This window comes from Sus scrofa, chromosome 1 (genome assembly GCF_054392235.1).
Source record: "Sus scrofa isolate SSC_HxYL_T2T_F1_AM1 chromosome 1, Sscrofa_HxYL_maternal_Yorkshire_Landrace_v2.0, whole genome shotgun sequence".
Taxonomy (NCBI): domain Eukaryota; kingdom Metazoa; phylum Chordata; class Mammalia; order Artiodactyla; family Suidae; genus Sus; species Sus scrofa.
Window position 1 is genome coordinate 260,106,422 of NC_139383.1, and position 20,405 is coordinate 260,126,826.

At 37.3% G+C, this 20,405-nt stretch overlaps 1 protein-coding gene across 9 annotated transcripts in view; it reads right to left on the reverse strand.

Annotated features, from left to right (window-relative positions):
* LOC146407135 (uncharacterized) overlaps positions 1–20,405 on the reverse strand; it is a 975,296-nt gene that overhangs the window by 336,699 nt on the left and 618,192 nt on the right. The window contains exon 4 of one of the 9 annotated variants that reach the window (XM_084992969.1): positions 8,859–10,708. The exons of 7 other annotated variants lie outside the window; for them this stretch is intronic. In XM_084992969.1, the coding sequence (XP_084849095.1) occupies positions 10,677–10,708 (32 nt within the window). In that variant the 3' untranslated portion in view covers positions 8,859–10,676. Of the gene's footprint in view, positions 1–8,858; positions 10,709–16,386; positions 18,140–20,405 lie in introns of those variants that run through there. One more of the 9 variants, XR_014825606.1, reaches the window with a different exon arrangement.

Consider the following 20,405-nt stretch of genomic DNA (forward strand, 5'->3'; position numbering starts at 1 on the left):
ATATGTGAGCCTTAAATTAACACTTTTTGTTAGTTATTATTTAATAAACATTATATTCTATATAGAAGTAAATTTAGAGAACTCCCAGGCAGCCCCTGACAGGCACAGAATAGCACTGTCTATGGACACTGATGTTGAGGTTATTTTTGTGACAGTTTCAAACCATTCCAGCTTACACCAAGTGCAGTTCACATCCCTGGCACTTGTGGTATTACCCTATTCCTATATTCAAATGGGTGATTCTGAATGAACATCAACAACATAGCGACTGAAAAAGATGAAGAAACAGAACTAGAGTTATTTCATTTCTGACATTCTGGGTGACTACTTGAAAAAGTGATTTGCATCTAAAACTTAAAGCAGAGCAAAAGTACGAGGTATTGTGTTCTTGGCTGGATAATGCAAATGTTACCTCATAAATTAATTTGAATTTTTTTTTTTTTTGGTCTTTTTGTCTCTTGAGGGCTGCACCCACGGCATATGGAGGTTCCCAGGCTAAGGGTCTAGTTGGGCTGTAGCCTCCGGCCTAGGCCACAGCCACAGCAACGTTAGATCTGAGTCACATCTGTGACTTATACCACAGCTCACGGCAACGCCAGATCCTTAACCCACTGAGTGAGGCCAGGGATCGAACCCGCGTCCTCATGGATGCTAGTAGGGTTCGTTAACTGCTGAGCCATGATGGGAACTCCTAATTTGAATTTTTCTGTTGTGAAATTTTAGATGAGGTTAATTAGGCATCAAAACATTTACAAGCAGGCAGAATGAGTTTAATCAATGTACCTTAAAATACCATTCTCTAAAATTAATCCTTGAAGTTTAGCATATAGAAATGTGCAAAAAGTCATTAACTATACATTAACATAATATAAAAAATGAATATTTTCAAGGGAAAAAAGATAACAATCTCAGTGAAGAATGAAGAATAAGTAACAAGCAAGATGCTTATCTTACAATGCTAGAAGAAATCAAAAGTACAAAGGGATGTATGACCACCTCAGTCATTTTCTCAAGAAATTGGACACCTGTTCCAGAGTTCCTGTCGTGGCTCAGTGGTTAATGAATCCGACTAGGAACCCTGAGGTTGCGGGTTTGGTCGCTGGTCTTGCTCAGTGGGTTAAGGATCCGGTGTTGCCGTGAGCTGTGGTGTAGGTCACAGATGCGGCTCCAATCCTGCGTTGCTGTGGCTCTGGCGTAGGCCGGCGGCTATAGTTCTGATTAGATCCCTAGCCTGGGAATCTCCATATGCTGTGGGAGCAGCCCTAGAAAAGGCAAAATGACAAAAAAAAAAAAAAAAAAAGAAAGAAATTGGACACTCATTCTAAAGCAAATTGCTCAAATAATGTCGATATTAGTTATCATACAGCCATTTGCTTGATTTTTTCAGATTTTACAAAATATAGAAAATTTTGATAATTTTTCTAATGAAGTTATTTTAGCGAATTTTTTTTAAATTTCAAAGACATTCGAAAGCTGGTAGAATTGATCCCAAAGACAATACATAGACTGCATAATAATTTCTGGAACTTATTGTAAAATGGGGTTCTTATGCAGCTATAAAACTTATTCTATGTATGATATTTTTCTTAACTATGTGTATCACTTGATTCTTGTGAAAGAAAATTTTTTAATTAAAATTCATAAAAACAAGGAATATGAGATCAACTATGGGAGAAGACAGGTCAATTATACTTAAAAAACAAATAAACTCATAGAAAAAAAGATCCAATTTGTGGTTACCAGTAGCAGGGGAGGAGGCAGAGAGAGAGGGACTTAGATGAAAGCAGTCAAAGGGTACAAACATCCAGTTTAATTATGCAATAAATGATACTAGGGGTGTAATACTACTATACGTTATATATGAAAGTTGTTAAGAGTGTAAATCGTAAGAGTTTTGATTATGAGGAAAAATATTTTTTCTATTTCTTTAATTGTGTATTTATATGAGATGATGGATATTTAGTAACATTATGATAATCATGATATAAGTCATATCATTATGCTGTATGCTTTAAACTTAAGAGAGGGCTATATATGCCAATTATACCGCTAAAACTAGAAGATAAATAAATCACAAAATTAGCAAAAACAAAGAATTTTTTATCAACTATAAGTGAGGATAGGTTGACAAGTCTGGCTATATCATCTATTGAGCCAAGTTTGATAAGATCATTGACACACTTGCACAGTGTATGAAAACAGAAACTATAATGATATTATGTAAATGTAGGTGTAAAATTTTTTCTCTTAAAAATACATTCGTGTAATTTAAAAGCATTAATCCTTTAATGTTTCTCTTTTTTATAATGTAATTTCTATTGGCATATAGATACATATTTTTTTTCACAGAAAAATTGTACTGTAGTATTTCTTTCCTTGCCGCTGTTATATTTTTCATTCATTTCATGACTGTCACTGAAGATCATTTTGTCACTTAGAGGCAGAGGAATACTCAAAATGATCTGTTTTCATGTATTAGATGTGCTAGGCTCACCACTTTCAGTAGCTGTAGTTTACAAATGAGGAAACTGAGACTTAGACAAGTTAGGTGTTCAAGACCCCAAATTTAAGAACTACCGTGAAGGTAATGCTTTACGAAGATTCAGAGGTTTGCAATCTTTAGAGCCCACAGAGCCCACAGATCAGCACATGCTTGAGCACAGCACAGGGTAAAGTTAACCATAAGCTGATAGAGCATTATGGTCGACTTCATGCGTATTCATAAACTTTACGTGTATTCAACATAAGCCAAACCTACTCTAAAGCCTTTCATCCAGGGTCCCTTGCTTCACCCAAACAAATTTTTCCACTAAAAAATAAAGACCAACTGTGAAACAGCCTATTTATGTAAGCAAAAACATTATCTAATCCCCATTTATTATGATTCATACATATACAATGCACTCGATTATACTTTTCGGTAATGTTACATTTCTAGTAAAGTTTATTAAAAACAGATCTCTTTGAGAGATGCGAAGGGAATCACTATGAAAATCCACCATAAACCCTATACTCCCAGCCTCATTCCCCTAGTTAATGTTGTTCTTGAAGATAGATACAGGAAAGGCACATGGGGCCCCTTTTCAGTTGTGTTATACTATATTCTGTTTCCATGGGAATACATACTAAGGAGATGAAGTCATGAAGTCCTCTAGAAGGTGCTAATATCTCAATGGGGCATAATAACCCACCAAAAATATCTATATTCACATAAAATATGTCAAAGGAGAATAATGGAAATTTGGGGGAGGAAGGGGAATGGGCACAGCAGACATGGCAGACCAAGTTGCCCTGTTAGCTTTGCAGCTGTATCAAGAACTGTGAGTCACATGTAATATTAAAATACCATTGACTATAATTTAATCTGGTCAGGCCAGTGTCTAGCCTTTGAATATCCAAGTATCTCTCTTTCTTTCAATTCCTCTCCCTGTCTCCTATAGATTTTTTCATCATTTTTTTCTATCATTGTCATTATGGTCCATCTATCAAATTTATCTGTCAGTTTTTGTCACATTAAGTGCCAAGCGATTTACAAAGATCATCCCATTTATATTTCAGAATGCACTTACCATGCAAGAATTACTTTTTCTTTGTCTACTTTGCTGCTCAGGAAACTGAGAGTCAGGGAGAACAGTACAGCTCATAAACAGGATTCAGACTTGAACCTAGGTCCCCCTGATGTGTTCTCCACTAAACCCCACTGCCTCACTGATGACCATAATGCCTGAGGCTCCTAATTAATTTAGTTCAGACTTAGCATCTTATAAATTTGCTATGAAATAAGGTAGTATCTTGCAGGTATAAAAGGAGTCCTAGCTTAGCCTCAATCCTTTCCAGCACAGATAATCAATTGGGAAAAACATGCATTGAATGTTTTCTCTATCAGAATTCCCCAGTGGTGCAGTGATTAAGGATCCAGCATTGTCCCCGCTGTGGCTCTGGTCACCGCTGTGGTGTGGGTTTGATCCCTGGCCCGGGAACATCTGAATGTTGCAGGGCACAGCCAAAAAGGAAAAAAAAAAAAATCTCTGTGAATCAAATGCCGTGATGGTTTTGACAGACAGAAAGTTCAGAACATGCATATCTAAGGAGAAAGCAAAAGAGGAAGGAAGAGAACCACAGTGAAGTCATCAGAGAAGTCATAGATGAGCCATGTGAAGAATGAGACTGGGCACCAGCTGAAGGAGCTCTATTCATGAAGGACTCTGATACATGATATAAGCTGGGCTGAGCAGGGTACAATATGTAAACCAGAGTGGGAGAAAGGGCACTGGTCTAGCATTGAATGAAAAAAAAAAAAATGACACAGTTTTGGAATCACTTAGGGTTGAGTATCCCAATAACAAATAGACTCAAAAGAGTACAGTGGCTCAAGTACAGAACTGTGCGTTGTTTGTTTGCTTTTGGCTTTGTCTGTATGGTTGGTTTGAGTGTGTGGGTGTGTGTTCACGTGTTTGTGGGAGAGCACTCAGAAATAATCCAAGGCAATTTTAGGTTGGTGCAAAGATTCAGGCTCTGTCACCTTCAGCGTGGTTTTCAAGGTCGTCTCAGGTATGAACATCTAGCCAGCTGAAGCAAAAAACATGGAGGACTGTGGTGGGAAATGTAGCATTGCCTGGTCGCAATGGAAAGGAATGAGGCTGGCCACCAGTTAACAGACTCCCGAGAACTCACCCTATACTGACAAGGGCAGCTTTAGGAACATCAGGCAACAGCTCAGATATCCGTATTCTCAGAGAGGATTTTAGCCCTTGTGATGAAAAAGCAGCCTCTTGTTGTGGCTTAGCAAGAAAAAACCAGAGGTAAGGGAAATCTACTGATGAGAAGAAAGAAGGTGGTTGTTGCCCCGTGAGAGCTGAAATATCTGCTCAAGGCCCACGGGAAAGGAGGCTAAGTAGCCATAGTTACAGCAAGAATCACAGATACCTAAAAGTTGAGGTGCTTATATTTAAGTACCCATACTCAAAGGAAGAACTAAAAAAGTAACAAAGGTTATTAAAAATAATCACTCCACCTGGAAATTGAAGTTACCATGTTGGTGAACACTCTGTCACGTGTGTTCCCCTCTGTCTCCAGTCGCAGGTGTCCCTCAGCTGCTATGAGGGATTAGGTCCAGGACTCCAGCAGAAACCAAACCTGGGGTTGCTCAGGTCCCTCACATAAAATGGCACAGTACCTGTGTATAACCTATACACATCCTCCTGCATACTTTAAACGATCTCTATATTTCTTATAACACCTAATACAATGTAAATTCTATGTAAATAGCTGTAAATAAAATATAAGTTTTATGTAAATGGTTGCAGGCATATGGAAAATTGAAGTTTCACTTTTTAAAAATTTCTGGATTTTTTAAAAAGATATTTGATCTGTGGTTTGATTGAATCCATGGATGAGGAGCCTATGAATATGGAGAGCCAATTGTATATATCTACATATTTTTAGATGATATATCATACTTCTGTATTATATATAGCCTGTTTTTTGGCCTAACCATTAAAAATTCTTGCTCTTGCATTAAGTAGATTATCATATAAATGATCAAGACAACTCTTCATAAATAAGCTCTTAGCCTAGTTCTTTCTTTTTATTTATCTGTATTCTTCCTGCTTATAAATAAAAGGGCAAAGAATATTCTTGTTCCTATATCTTTGAGTTACTCATCTTATTTACATAAGAAAAATTTCCAAACAAAACAATTGATTTATCACATCATTCATACATACTTACTTGGGTGCATAACCCTAAGAGTGTACACATTTAAAAATTTGAAATATATTCCCAAATTTCTCTCAAGAAAATTGTACCCACTTGTATTAACAGTATAAGAATCCTTGATTCCTGTAGTCACAAGAACTAGTTTTATTATTTTTAGTATTTGTCAAAAAATAAAAATGAAACTCCCATTTTTATTTTAATTTGTATTTCTTTCATTATTAGTGTCGTCAACATCTATCCAAATGCTCATTGGCCATCCTGCATTTAACATATTTGAATACCTGGCACCTCAACGCATTTCTCAACTGCTGTTTCCTTTCAGAAATTTTTTACTATGCTAGTTTTTATTTCAGATGACCTTTACAATAATTTAATAAAAAATTATCAAGACTGTGTTAAACACACAGCTTTGCTCAGTGAATAATGGCATCACGAGAGTATTCACACAAGAACCAAGTGTAACTCTTCATTTTTTCCTCCTTTTTTATGATCTCTGATGGAGTTTTATAGTTTCCTTCATGTAAACTCCAGACTTCTATTTTTTAAGTTTATTCCTAAATATTTTATGTATTACGCCGTATTTTGTAACAGAATGTTTACCATTGTATTTCTTACCTGATCTTTCTTTGCTAAATAAGAAATTTTTGAGTTTCATATATTCACTTCTTTTGGTTTTTGTAGGGCCACACACCCAGCATGTGGAAGTTCTGGTCAAAGTGGAGATGGAGCTGCTGGCCTACACCTCATGGAGCCACAGCCACACATGATCCAAGCCACATCTGCACCTATGCTACAGCTTGCAGCAACTCCAGATCCTTAACCCACTAAGCCAGGCCAGAGATCAAACCCACATCCTCATGGATATTGGCTGGGTTCTTAACCCACTAAGCCACAATGGGAATGCCTCATATTGATTTCTTAACCTGCTACCTGATTGGTTTCTCATTTCGGTAAGATTTTAGATGGTTTCCTGGGTTTTTATGAAGTTCACAATTTGGATTTTTTTCTGTATTTATAGCTCTTTATTTTCTTACCAATTTGCACGGCTGATTTGTCTAAAACAGTGTGAAATAACATTGCGACAACAGACATGCCTGACTTGTGTCTGACTTTAAAGGAAATGGCACTGTGTCAATGTGTGTATGTGCAGATGTGGGTGTGTATATAGATGCATGTTTAATATATGAAGAAGACAGCATCTTAATTCTATTCCTGCTAGACTTAACAAGAAACAATCAATAAAAGTTGTGAAATGCCTTTTATATAGCTATCATGTTACTTACAGAAAGTAATTCTTACAGCAAGGTTTGGGTTTGGCAGGGAGTTTCTAAACAAAAATGGGGGAATCATGTGAGTTATATTGTAGTCATTGCCTAGATTAGAGAAGGATGAATCTTTAATTCTGTAAAGCTGCATCTCCCAAATCTCAAGTTCGGTCATATACTCTAAAATTTAAACAACTTCAGTGTACCTGTTAAAAGTAAGCGATGATGAATTCACTGGCGCAGCGGAAATGAATCCAACTAGTATTCATGAGGATGCGAGTTCCATCCCTGGCCTTGCTCAGTGGGTTAAGGAACTGGCGTTGCCATGAGCTATGGTGTAGTTAGCAGACAGGACTCAGACCCCACATGGCTATGGCTGTGATACAGGCTGGCAGCTGTTGCTCCAGTTCAGCCCCTGCTGGGGAACTTCCATATGCCACAGGTGTGGCCCTAACAAGCAAAAAATAAATAAATTACAATAAAAAAAATAAAAGTAAATGATGACTACAAACTGCTTAAAGAGAGCCAAATAATTGCCATGAATTTGGACAAACATCAGGTAATTATGTGGAAAATCTAGAACCTCACTACCCAAGGGGTTTATAATATGAAACTAAAATAAAGATGCCCACAGGCAGATAAGAGATGGGTACACAGTTGCTTCATACCTTACAAGGAAAGCATACCTTACAAAAAATACATATATATTTTTTTAAATTCATAAGATCCGTCAGGAGAAAGAAGGAGAAGATCTTTTAATGTCCCTTTCCAATCTGCGAGGCCCAAATGAGGGACCCCTAGAAGAAGAGGCCACTAACAGCCACTGGAAACAGCAAAGAATGTCAGAGATTTCAGAGGAGGAGGGGGTAGTTTTGTTTCGAACCAACTGACCTGGAAGGATCCACTTACCCAGTGGAGCGGGTGAACAGAGCTGTGTTCTCCTCTACCTCAGTTCCCAATAAAGTTAGACTCTTCCCTCCTTCTGAGCCCTATACCCCTCGGTCTGCCTTTCTCTGGTACTTCCTCCTCCATGTACATGTTTTTTCCAAACTAGAAAATAAGACCATTGAAGGAATAATTCATGTGTTTGTATCATGCCCATCCCTATAGAACACAAAACAGGACCCTGGGAACAGCAGAGGTTGTTCAGTAAGCACTCATTAAATAAATGATCAATATAAGCCTAACTTACATCCCATAACAGTATTACTACTGATGATAACAGGAAGGAGAGTAATAGCTAATTTTCATGAAGAGCCTAATATGTGACAAGATTTTAATACGGATTATCCCTTTAATCCTTAAAATGGTCCTGGCAGATAGATAATATCCCTACTCAAAAGCTGAAGAAATGAGGTTCAGAGATGTCACCTGATTTGCCAAGGCTCACATAAAAGAGACTGGAAGGTCTTTCTTGACATCAAAGACCACGTTCTTCCCAATGTGCCAAGTTGTCAGGTGTCATGGGAATGTCAATCCTACTTACATGAACTGTTTGGTGTTCCTATTCTACAAAGATTATTTTGAAGAATTTTAGAAGGAAAATGTAAGTGCAGATGTGAGTGGGGTTTCCAGTGAGTTTTGAAATTGGAGAAAGTGTATTGCCAAGCACTAAACAAACACTGAATCTGTTTTATGAGTTAATGGATTAAGTTGGATTTCAGTGGCATTCCTGTATCATACACAGCATACACACGCTCATGCCTTTCCCCCCAAATTTGGAGCAGTTGGTGTTGATCACAGGCACTGCAAACTGGCTAATATTGTTTCAGAAGAATGCTCCATACAGAGTTTGTATCTGATACTGTTACTTATCTGAAAAAGTTTATGAAAGCATTTTGACAGTCCAAACGAGCTTCCTGAAAACAGAACAAATGACTTCCTAAAATATTTTTTCTTTGTTTAAAATATAAAGTTTTTGAAGGCAGGAACTCTGTCTTTTATTTTCTGTATAGAGAATAAGCTACAATATAATACATACTCAACAATCATTTGTTCAAAGAAATGAGCAAAATTTAGCGGTATGGCGTTTAAGCCCATCTACACTGGTTATACCTGCAGGTACTACCAAATCTGGTTTTCTTTAATAAATTCTAATAGTCTCACAAGGAAAACAAGCAAAAACACAGGGAAACAAACAAACAAACAAAACCCTTACGTGCCAGCTCATGAAAGGCCTTGTGAACCATGCCCAGAAAAAGAAAATACCATTAGGATAAGCAAATTGAAAAAGTAGTTTCAAATATTGATAAAATTTAAAGTGAAGACAGAAAACTTTATAAGTTGCATTTAGTACTAATCAGTTCCTAGTGACTTTTCTAGAGTTTCCTGCTGAGAAAGGTCTGAGACCAGATGCAGGCTCAGGGAATAAAGACTATTATGATCTATTCTTAATGTCTGATGGTCATAGTTTTCTGGTCACAGTGTTGGTGCTCCTGCACTGCCATCCATGTATTTAACACCCTCAGTTTAAAAGGAAAAAGAAAAAAACAAAATGAAAGGTTATGCCTTTAAGAAATAGCTTGATCTGCTAGAGCCATTTATTCGACGATAAGACTTAGTCAAGAGGCCATTAGTTTCTCTGACAAAATATATTTATTGAGGAGCTTAATTGCTAAAGCTCACTTTTCTGTTATTGAAGACTAATATTGGGAGTTCCAGCTGTGGTGCAGTGGGTTAAGAATTTGACTGCAGCAACTTCAGTCTCTGCAGGTGCAGGCTTGTTCTCCAGCCCAAAGCAGTCAGTTAAAAGGAACCTGTGTTGCTGCAGCTGCGGTGTAGGTCTCAGCTGTGGGTGGATGCAATCCATGGGCCAGGAACTTCCATATGTCGCAGGTGTGGCACAAAGAAAAGGGAAGGAAGGAAGGAAGGGAGGGGAGGGCATGGAAAGGAGGAAGGGAGGAAGCTAATATTTCCTAGACCAGTCCAGAAAAAAAATAAATTAAAAACTCAGTTTGATTCTTCTATTAATTAAGTAATAATGGTACATGAGAGGGCAATTTTTTTGCCTTGCTCTTCCACCCCCTGTCCAAAATGTATGCATACATTTGCATGTGCAAATATGCAGGCAGCAGTGGGACCCAGTTAACTCGCCACAGCTGAATACTAGCATGAGGAAGCCAGGCTGTGGAAAACTCTACAGTGGCACAGGTACAATCATGAGGAGTCTCAATGCCAAGCCAGGAATAGTTTACAAAGAAAAACACTGGTACTATGGTCCTCTGGTTTTCACACATTCAGAAGCACTGAGAGTTAGAGGTTTCCCTAGGGGAAAAAGAAAACCCCAAATGCTGCCTAATAGTAGTTAAACTTAGTGAAAAATGTTTGTATGTCTCTAAATTTTGCTCCAGATTTTATCTTAAATTTGAAAACAATACTTAATGATTTTTGCTTTTTCATTTAAAAACAGTATTGGCTAAAATTTGTGATATCCCTGTTTCTCAAGTCATGAATAGCAACAAAAAACCTCTTTTAAGTCTCTTTTTTAAGTCAGTTTTTGAATAGTGGCAAAGACTTTAAGTGATACAGACTTACACACTTCAGATATAGGATGGCTCTTTACCTATCTGACCAGTTTAAGAAAGCATATCTCTTGTTCTAGGAAATACAAAACTAGGGAAGTTCACTAATGAAAATAACGAATCAGAACTGTATTCTGCAGAATACGCAATTGTGCTTCTTCATCTTTGGCTTCTAAGGTTTCATCTGTTTGCTTGTTGCCCAAGCTGTTTAAAACAAAACACAACAAAACAAAAACACAACAAAACAAAAACACTTCTAATTATCCACTTTATTTAGATTGTTGCTAAGGTTTTTGTTTTTGTTTTTTTCCTTTTCAATAAATCGGAAAAAAACAAAACACAAAGCAAAAACCAAAAAACAAACAGACGAAAAAACCCCACCATACATAATCTTAGCCAATAACAGCGATTGGTTCACATTACCTAACTCTAGATGACTTTTTTTTTACTCTATCTGGGCTTTCTATTGTAAGGTGCTTCAAGTCTGTTTTGAAAATAATCAGGGTATGAAAAAATATATATATATCATTTCCTAGACCCTCTCACTTTAATTCCAGAGCTTCTCTACCATAAGATGGCTGATTCTGCTAGATTATCTTGAAAAATCTTATAAAGAAATTTTAAAATTTCTATTGTGAATCATCTCAAGGAATTTCCAGTTGTATTAACTCCTCAGAAGCTGACAACCTATCTTTTTTAACAACCATTCCAGAGATATGGTGCCACATAGAGCTGCAGAACCAGACCAAGTGAAACTGTGTATTCTTGGCCTCCAGCAAAGACCTGGGAGTGCTTGTTCTTGGGGTCTCTGCAGTCCAGGCTTGCCAGATAGCTCCTCCACATACATACCGCCCCAGCTCTTCCCCCAAGAATCTCATAAGTCATGACAGCAAATTTTCTACTTAAATCTATCTTCCCAACTGTTTTTTTAACTTTGGAGGCCTTGATTCTGATAATGGCATGATTCAGCCAACTCACTGATTACGCTTGGTTTTAATGGATGTTAATGGAACAGAGTGGCTGCAAACATTTTATGAATTGTCCTACCCGCTGAGTTTCAAGTAATCCCTCTTATCACCAATTCTGTCTTTTGGCTTATGTGTATCTTGCACTTGAACGGTCTTCCTCTTGTGACCAAGTTTTTCAAGGACCAACTTACATTTTGGTCATAACTTCCATGCTCAGCCCTGCTAAAAGTGACCTCTTCCATTTGAGTTTCTGTATAACTTACTTTGTGCTCCCTTTCCTTTTTTCTTATCATGTAAAAATAGTTTTTAACTAAATTCCTTAACTTCCCTGAAAGACTGCAAGCTTCTCCAAAGCAGGACATTTGCCTGATTCATTAGGTGCCAAGAACTTCATAAAAGCTCAGTAAAGTATTTGATCCATGAATAAATAAAAGGACAGATTTTTTAAAAAATATAATGCCATTCCATGTATGTATTATTATATTATGTACTGCTACTAGGACTTAGACTTGATTTTTAGAATTTTTGAAGCAATTAATCATGGTTCCCAATCTTTTTAACATACAACATCTTTGCACAGCTTGATTTTGCAACATATATCTCTCCAATTCGGAAAATGACTCATAGCATGATACTTTTTCGAAAAATTATTTAAATTTAAGTTTCTATTAAAATACTTCTTTGGTTAAGTGTGACAAGAGTAGGTTTGAGAGTTATACATCACAGTCAAGTATAACAATGCTTACAGGCATGAACGTACCCATTATAGGCTGTATTAGTTTCCTAGGGCTGCCATAACCAACCATCACTAACTGAGTGGCTTAAAACAACAGACATTTATTTGCTCACAGTTCTGGAGACTGGACATCTAAAATCAAGGTGCTGGTAAGATATGCTTCTAATACCATCACACTGAGCATCAGGATTCCAACATGTACGTTTTGGAAAGACACAAAGCCTCAAACTATGGCATGTCATTTTTTTCCCTTTGGTTGCATGATGTGATATTTTATATCAATATTTTTCCTAATATGAAACTATAATTATATTCCTTTCAAAAATCCAACCTGAACACAAAGTAGGGTTCCTTTAATATTTTGCTAAATTTATTTTACTAGGATCCTACAGAGTATTTTTAAAAGTTCATTTATATATAAGTCTGAATTTTTTGGTTTCTGCTGTTTTTGTCAGGGTTTCAATGCTATAATTATGCTGGTTTATAAAATTCAGTTTTTTTCTTCCTCTAGGTTTTAGAATATGTTTTATAGAATTTATTAAAAGTTTGAAATCACATTATCTGTTTAGAACAAAAGCTGCTTTTACCTTTAATATTTTGACAACTTTTTTCTAATTATTTATCTATTTTCCCACTTCTCCTTGAGTTCATTTTTCTCTAAATATTAGGTTATTTCTCTTCTACTTCATCTTGTGTTGCTAATACAATTCTTACTTTCCTTTTAATTGTATTTTCCTGCTATTATCTGTGCCCATCCTTTTATTTTCCTTACTTGGCATTATTTAGTTTAGTTTTATCTCTTTTAAGTATCATATGCTTTAATTCGGAGGTGAGATTCAGTCTCAAAAGCTTTGTTTCTTAAGGAGGGATTTTTATCTTTTTTATGTTTATTCTTATAAAATATCTTAGTTTTCGTTTGGCCATTTGTAAAAGAATTTGTGGCTTTAATGTTTATTTGATTTGTTAAAAATCTGTTAATATATGGATTATGTTTTCTTTGGTTATTTTTTCCCTGGTGATAAGGAAGATAGAGAAGAGACTACAAATCCTGTCCTGACAGCTGAGTATCAGATGGAGTCAGGCTTGGTGTGGAAACTCAGCATTTTGTTTGTTTGTTTCACAAATAATAGCATCAAAACCCACCAAAGTAACTGATTAGGCTAAAGTTCCATGATTAAGTAGCAATAGGATTGACACTAAGATCTAGCGCTTTTAGCTTTAGGACCGTGCCTTCCACCACCTCAACTTGTGAGAAATTTTGCTTGTGGAGGAAGGAGGAAAAGGGATGAATGGGAAAAGGAAGAGATGGAGGGAAAATTTAAAAAAAAAAAAAGTAAGAAAGAAGGCAGATGACTCATGAAGGAAAGAGCAGAATCCATCCAATCCATTTCGATCTGTGTTAACTCTGAGTGAAACTCTTGTGAAGTTCGATGTCCTCATTTGCAAAATGATGGTTATGCCGCACCCACAGAGTTGTACAGAATTAAATTTAAAAAGACAGCAACCGGAGGATCCTGGCACATGACAAACCCCCAGTAACAGGTACACCAGATTGTTAAATTAATTGAGCATCTACTTTGTGCCTGTCATCTCATTTAGTGCATCAGCAGCACTAGCTGATTAATTTATTTAAACATATCTGGCCACAATTGCTCCCTACTGTTGTAGACACATAAAAAAGTGAAAATTCTACTTTATGACAAACTATTTATTTATTTATTTAGCTTTTTAGGACTACACCTATGGCATATGGAGGTTCCCACACTAGGGGTTGAATCGGAGCTGCAGCTGCCAGTCTACACTACAGCCACAGCAACGCCAGATCCAAGCCACATTGGCAAGCTGCACCACAGCTCATGGCATTGCTGGATCCTTAAGCCACTGAGCAAGGCCAAGGGATCAAACCCACATCCTCATGGACACTATTTGGGTTCATTACCACTGAGCCACGACAGGTACTCGTGACAAAGCTTTTAAATAACATTGACACATTTCCTTTTGTTGCACCTCTAAATACTCACGTTTTCTGAAATTAACCCATATTGCTCTATGCACAAATTAAACTCCAGTAAAAATAAAAGCTGCAATAAATAAATCCATCAAATGTACTTCAAGGGTGATTCCATAAATCATATAGAAAGTTAAAGACTTGCCTTGAAGAAAGTTTCATGTATCAGAGAGATCTTTTGAAAAGTGAATAATTTATGTTTAAAATGGATCTTGAGTCTCCTCTTAAAAATGTATCCACCACCTAATTATCACAGTAATCTGGAGATGATTCAAGCTCATGCTTAGTAGTAACATATTTTAAAAGATTCTACTTCTGAAAACTATTTATGATGCTGCAATAAATGCATAGCATTATCCTGTTAAGTGGCAGCCTCTTTTGGCGGGTGTTCCATTGTCCTTGCTGCAGGAAGTAATTTTGATAGTTTCCTTTTTTTCCTCAAACAGACTTTGCTGATATGTCCTCTATTGTTACCATGCTAAGAATTTTTGAGAAAGCTAAATACATATTCCAGGTTATTATAATATTTTCCTAAACACTAAACTTCCACTTTTTCAAGAATAATATATGTTTATTCGTTATAAATTGCCTTTGTATTAATAACTTTCATGTATTTATTTTGATGTCAGGTATGCTAAGAATTTTACACATATTTTCCTTGTAATACCTCTGTTATGTGGTAGGTACTCTTCTTACCATCAAGGTACAAGAAACACTGCTGGCTAGAAAACTGAAGTAACTTAACCAAGTTCTCACAATCGTGGAACCAAGACTGGAGCCCACGCAGTCAGGGGGCAGAAGCTAAGCTCTTAACCCTTGCACTACATTGTCTCCTGGCTACTCATGACATATTATGAGAAAAATGTAAATTTTATGTCTTTTTTTGCCTTTTCTAGGGCTGCTCCCATGGCATATGGAGGTTCCCAGGCTAAGGGTTGAATCGGAGCTATAGCCACCGGCCTACTCCAGAGCCACAGCAACGCCGGATCCTTAACCCACTGAGCAAGGCCAGGGATTGAACCTGAAACCTCATGGTTCCTAGTTGATTTGTTAACCACTGTGCCATGACGGGAACTCCGAGAAAAATGAAAATTTTAGAACAGCATGTATAAAAGGATCCCTAGTATGATATAACATGTTTCCTTGTTGTGTATATTTGTATGTGTACAAATATATATGTATGTAATGCATATCATATAGTATATTATTTTTATATAATACAGAAATCAAAAATAATGAGCATAACATTATTATGTAGCACTTTTTATAGTAAGACTTCCTATAGGCTAGATATTTCACATGAAGTATCTCCCTTCTCAAAATAACCCATTAACATGGGCACTGTTATCTCCCCACTTTAGAAATGAGAAGAAGCATAGAAAAGTAAAGAAATTTAACCAAGGTCAGAGAGCTAGCAAGTGGCTAAGCTAAGAATCAAGCGGATAATTATATATATACACACACACACACATATATATAACAATACACATGGATGTATACATGCATAAATATATGTGTGTATATACAGACATATACATGTACATATAGTTTTAATTTAAAAAGGGATTATCAACTAACAGTTTGAAATAAATTCACAAAATGAACTTTAAAAAATTAAGTGTCAGAATGTGAGCTCCAGTATAACTGAATCATTTTGTTGTACAGCCGAAATTATCACAACATTGTAAATCAACTAAACTTCAAATAAGCTTCATAAAATGTGATCTCCAGGAGCTCCTGGTGTGGTGCAGTGGGTTAAGAATCCATTGTTGTCTCTGCAGTGGCACAGGTTCGATCCCTGGCCTGGTGAAGTGGGTTAACGATCCAGCATTGCCATAGCAGTGGTGTAGGTTACAGCTGTGGCTTGGGTTCAAATTGGGAACTTCCATATCCCATGGGTGAAGCAAAAAACAAAAAAAACAAAAAAGCAAAAAACCAACTGTGATCTCCATTGGCTAAGATCATCCTTCACTGCACTTACAAAAGGGCATTGTCCCATACTGCCCCGTGACCCTCCCTTTGGTTAACCAGATTCCTTTCATATTGGAAAATTCATTTTTCAGAGGTGGTGATATCTTTAATGAGATCATTGTGAAGTTTTATGGCCTGAGAGACATGTTATCTCTTTCTGGTGACCACGCTTCTACTTTAGAGGTTGGCAAACTATAGATTTGTTTGTTTATTTGTTTTGTATAGCCTATGAAGAATAGTATTTACTTTTTTTAATGGCATAAAAATCAAAATAATACTGTTTCATGACATGAAAATTATATAAAATTCAAATTTCAATATTCATAAATAGAATATTATTGGAACACAGCCATGCCCAATAAATTACGTGCTGTTTATGACTTTTTGCACTACAATGGCATAGTTGAGTACCTGCAACAGAGATTATATGGTCTGCAAAGTCTGTATATTTACTATCTTGCCCTTTACAGAAAATATTTGCCAACCCCTGAGGTATTCTAATGGGCTGTGTATTTATTCTAAAGTTCAACATTCTAGGAGCTTCTCTTCTTTCCAAATTCATTCAGGGCACCTCATTATGGCCCCCTGTCCTGCTTTGATCTCTCAAGGACATGCCACTTTCGAACAATCTTTTTCCAAATATGACAAGCTGATTATTTTCTCATTATATGAGAATATTGCTGTAGTCGCTAGTCGGATATGGCAGAGTGGGCCGCAAACTGAGAGTCCAAATTACAATCTTCTTCTTCTCTGGTCCACTCTGTTTTCTTATCTGTAAAATAAGTGCATTGTACTAGATAGCTAAGGTCATTGCTACTATGGCATCCTATACTTAATTTAAAAAAAAATCATTATTAACTGAACATCAAACATACACAGGTAAGAAAACTGAATGTGACCAGAGTTCCTGCCTGCAGAGAGCTCACAGCCCAGCACTTCTCTGGATTGCCCAAATATTAGCTGTTCAGGCACACAAGGTAGATAATGTTCACTTCCTTACTCCCCACCAAGGTGCTTTTGCCTTAATTCCCAGAACCTGTGAATATGTTATCTTACATGCAACAGTTTATCAAAGCCATCTGGTTGGCTACTCTTGTACATGGTGTCTCATATGTTACCCAGCTGGTCACTGTGCATATTTGGATATGCCACTTCTGCTATTATCTAATGCTGCTTACTGAGGAGGATGTTGAATTCTGGGCTTTAGTGACTCATCTATAGTCAAAGTACTTAAAGGTAGACAAGAATCCAGAAGGAATGTCCCATTCACTCATTTCGTGAACATTTATTGATTATTTAGCATGTGCAAGACTCTGTTGCTGCCCAGTATGTAATTCCTCCCCTCACTTCAGTGGTTCCTAATACTCAAGAATCAGTTCCCTTGACCTTATAGCAATGTAACACTTTTGGTAATTTCATCTACCAAGGAAATAGAACCTTATCTATAAAAATTTATCTTCCTCTTACTAATGACATACAGAAAACTTAGAACTCCTGAGTTGATAAATTTTCCTCCTAATCATGGGAAAGTACCCAATTGGGGGCAGTCATTTTGAAGTTTGAAAAGGACTTGCAGGTCAATCCTTAGGGGCTCAGAAATCTCAGACCAAGAACTACTATTTTTCTGGGCTTGAATCTCTAAATCTTGCAGTCACAAAGACTTCAGAGCCAAAAAGCTAGCAAGATCTGCTGCTCATCTGGTTCATCAAAGATGGATACATTCATATTCTCTCTCTGTGTATGTCTCTCTCTTTAAGTCTAGAGAGAATTATCACAGTCTTGAGTACTTTTCCAAATGTGCTGAAGAGAATTAAACAAGTTTCATGCTATTAAGTTTTTGGATTAAGAAGGAAACAAGGGAAAACTGTGTGATAAGGGACAAACTGTCCTTTGGAATCTGAGTTACTGTCTCTAGGATGCAGGAACGGAGACGAAAAGGGTCAGTACAGCAGCTGTAGGAAGAGAGAGAAAATATAAACAAACTGAGGGTGCTGAGAACTACTGGTCAGAAGACGTTTATAAAGAACAGAGAGGGGTGTAATAGGTCTGCTCAGTCCCATATCATTCATGCCAAGGCTGGTTCACTAGAACTTAGAAGGCCAGATTTTCTTTCCAGAAAACAAAGGTAGAATTTGCCTGCCTCTGGGTAAATAAAATGATCCAATTATATAATAATGAATGAATGGATACATGAATGAGATGCTGCTAATTACTATCATTTTGTCAGTTTCTATCATGAATACTTTCCATACACGATCTGTTTTAATCCTTTTAGCAACTCTGAAACAGGCATTCATATGCTCATTGGTAGATGAGGATACTGACAGTCAGAGGGATGAAAGGGACCCTATTATATACTGGAAACTACACACTAAGGAATTTTTAAAATATAATTATCTGTATTTAATTCTCATTTAAAAGATAATAGAGTTTCATATTATCCTCATTTTTCCTTTGCAGTTAATAGGGATTAAAAGAAATGATATAAAGTAAATAGTAAACAACTACATGAGTCCTGACTTGTTACTAATCAGCTATGTATTCCTGAGACATCTAAGTGGCGATGCCCAGCTGATAATTAGAAAAACACCCAAAAGAGCTATAGCTAGAGACATGTACAGAAGCAAAATGAATAGGTGACTTTTGAATTAAAGCAGAGTCTGAAACATTAAATTGCTTTAATGTTTAGCAGTTTAAACATTAAATTGCTAACTACATAAGAAGAGAAATGGTGGTCATAAAAAAAAAAATGTGGTCAAGCTTCAATAAACAAGGGCAGCTAAACATGAGCTTTCTTCTTCTCTGAGATTCCAGACAGATCCCATTAGCCCTTCTTCCTTGCTAGTGTCACTTCCTGCAGCTCAGTCTCAATTCCCTCCCTGAAAATTACAGCTTGTTCGAGTTCTGGACACCTCTGTCACTACGGATCCCCAGCAGGCATTCATGAAAGAATAACCTACATTCTTCATCTCTCCGTTTCGACCTCTCATTCACTCCTCAATGTGACTGAATTTTTATTGCTATTATGCATCTGACACTGACTGACCAGGGCTACTAATGACCTTCATATGCAATAACTCCCAGGCACTGGAGCACACACACGCGCGCGCGCGCGCACACACACACACACACACACTCTTCAGAATTGCTTTTGCTTGACACAGCTGACCACCAATTCCTTCTAGAAACTGCTTTAATTATAGGTTTTGGTGATGCCATTTTCCCAGGGTTTCCCTTTCTCTTTGAGTTATTCTTTCTCGGCTTTTTCCAAACATTTCCTCCTCTGTCCATCCCTTAAGGGGGTAGTAGTATACACCAGAGCCCAAAGGAGAAGACCCTCTTGCCTTTCTTCTCTTTTGCCATCTCATTTCCTCTAATGGCTTCAGCTGTTACCTACCCACATACTGTAACCATGAAAGGTAAATCTTCATAAAAGCCCCTGGTTACATGTCCAATTTACTACCAGACATTGCAACCAGGGCATCTTTTAGGCTTTTCAAACTCAACATGACCAAAGAAACTTTGCATTCTTTCCCTGATCCCAAACCTGCTTTATCACCTGTATTTGTTTCCTATTTCTGCTGTAACAAATTACCACAAACTTAGTGACATAAAGCAATACATATTATCTTAAAGTTCTGAAGGTCAAACATCCTTAAATCAAGTTATCAGCAGGGCTGCACCCCTCCTGGAGGCTCAAGGAGAGAATGGTTCCATGCCTCTTCAGCTTCTAGAGGTTGCTTGCATTCCTTGCCTCATGACCCCTTCTTCCAATCTTCCAGAGTGAAGCATCTTCCAGATGAAGCAGTGAATCATCTTCAAATCTCTCTTCTCTGTCTGGAATCTACTTCCATCATCACAGCTCCTTCTGTAACCCTGACCTTCCTGTCCTTCTCTTTGTATGAACATTGGGCTCATCTACATAAGCCATGATAGTTTCCCCATCTCAAGGTTTTTATACATCATGGGAGTTTCCATCTTGGCTCAGTGGTTAACAAATCCGACTATGATCCATGAGGTTGCAGGTTCGATCGCTGGCCTCATTCAGTGGATTAAGGACCTGGCACTGCTGTGAGCTGTGGTGTAGGTCGCAGATGTGGCTCAGATCCCGAGTTGCTGTGGCTGTGGCATAGGATGGCGGGTGCAGCTCCGATTACACCCCTAGCCTGGGAACCTCCATATGCCGCAGGTGTGGCCCTAAGAAAAGAAAAAAAAAAA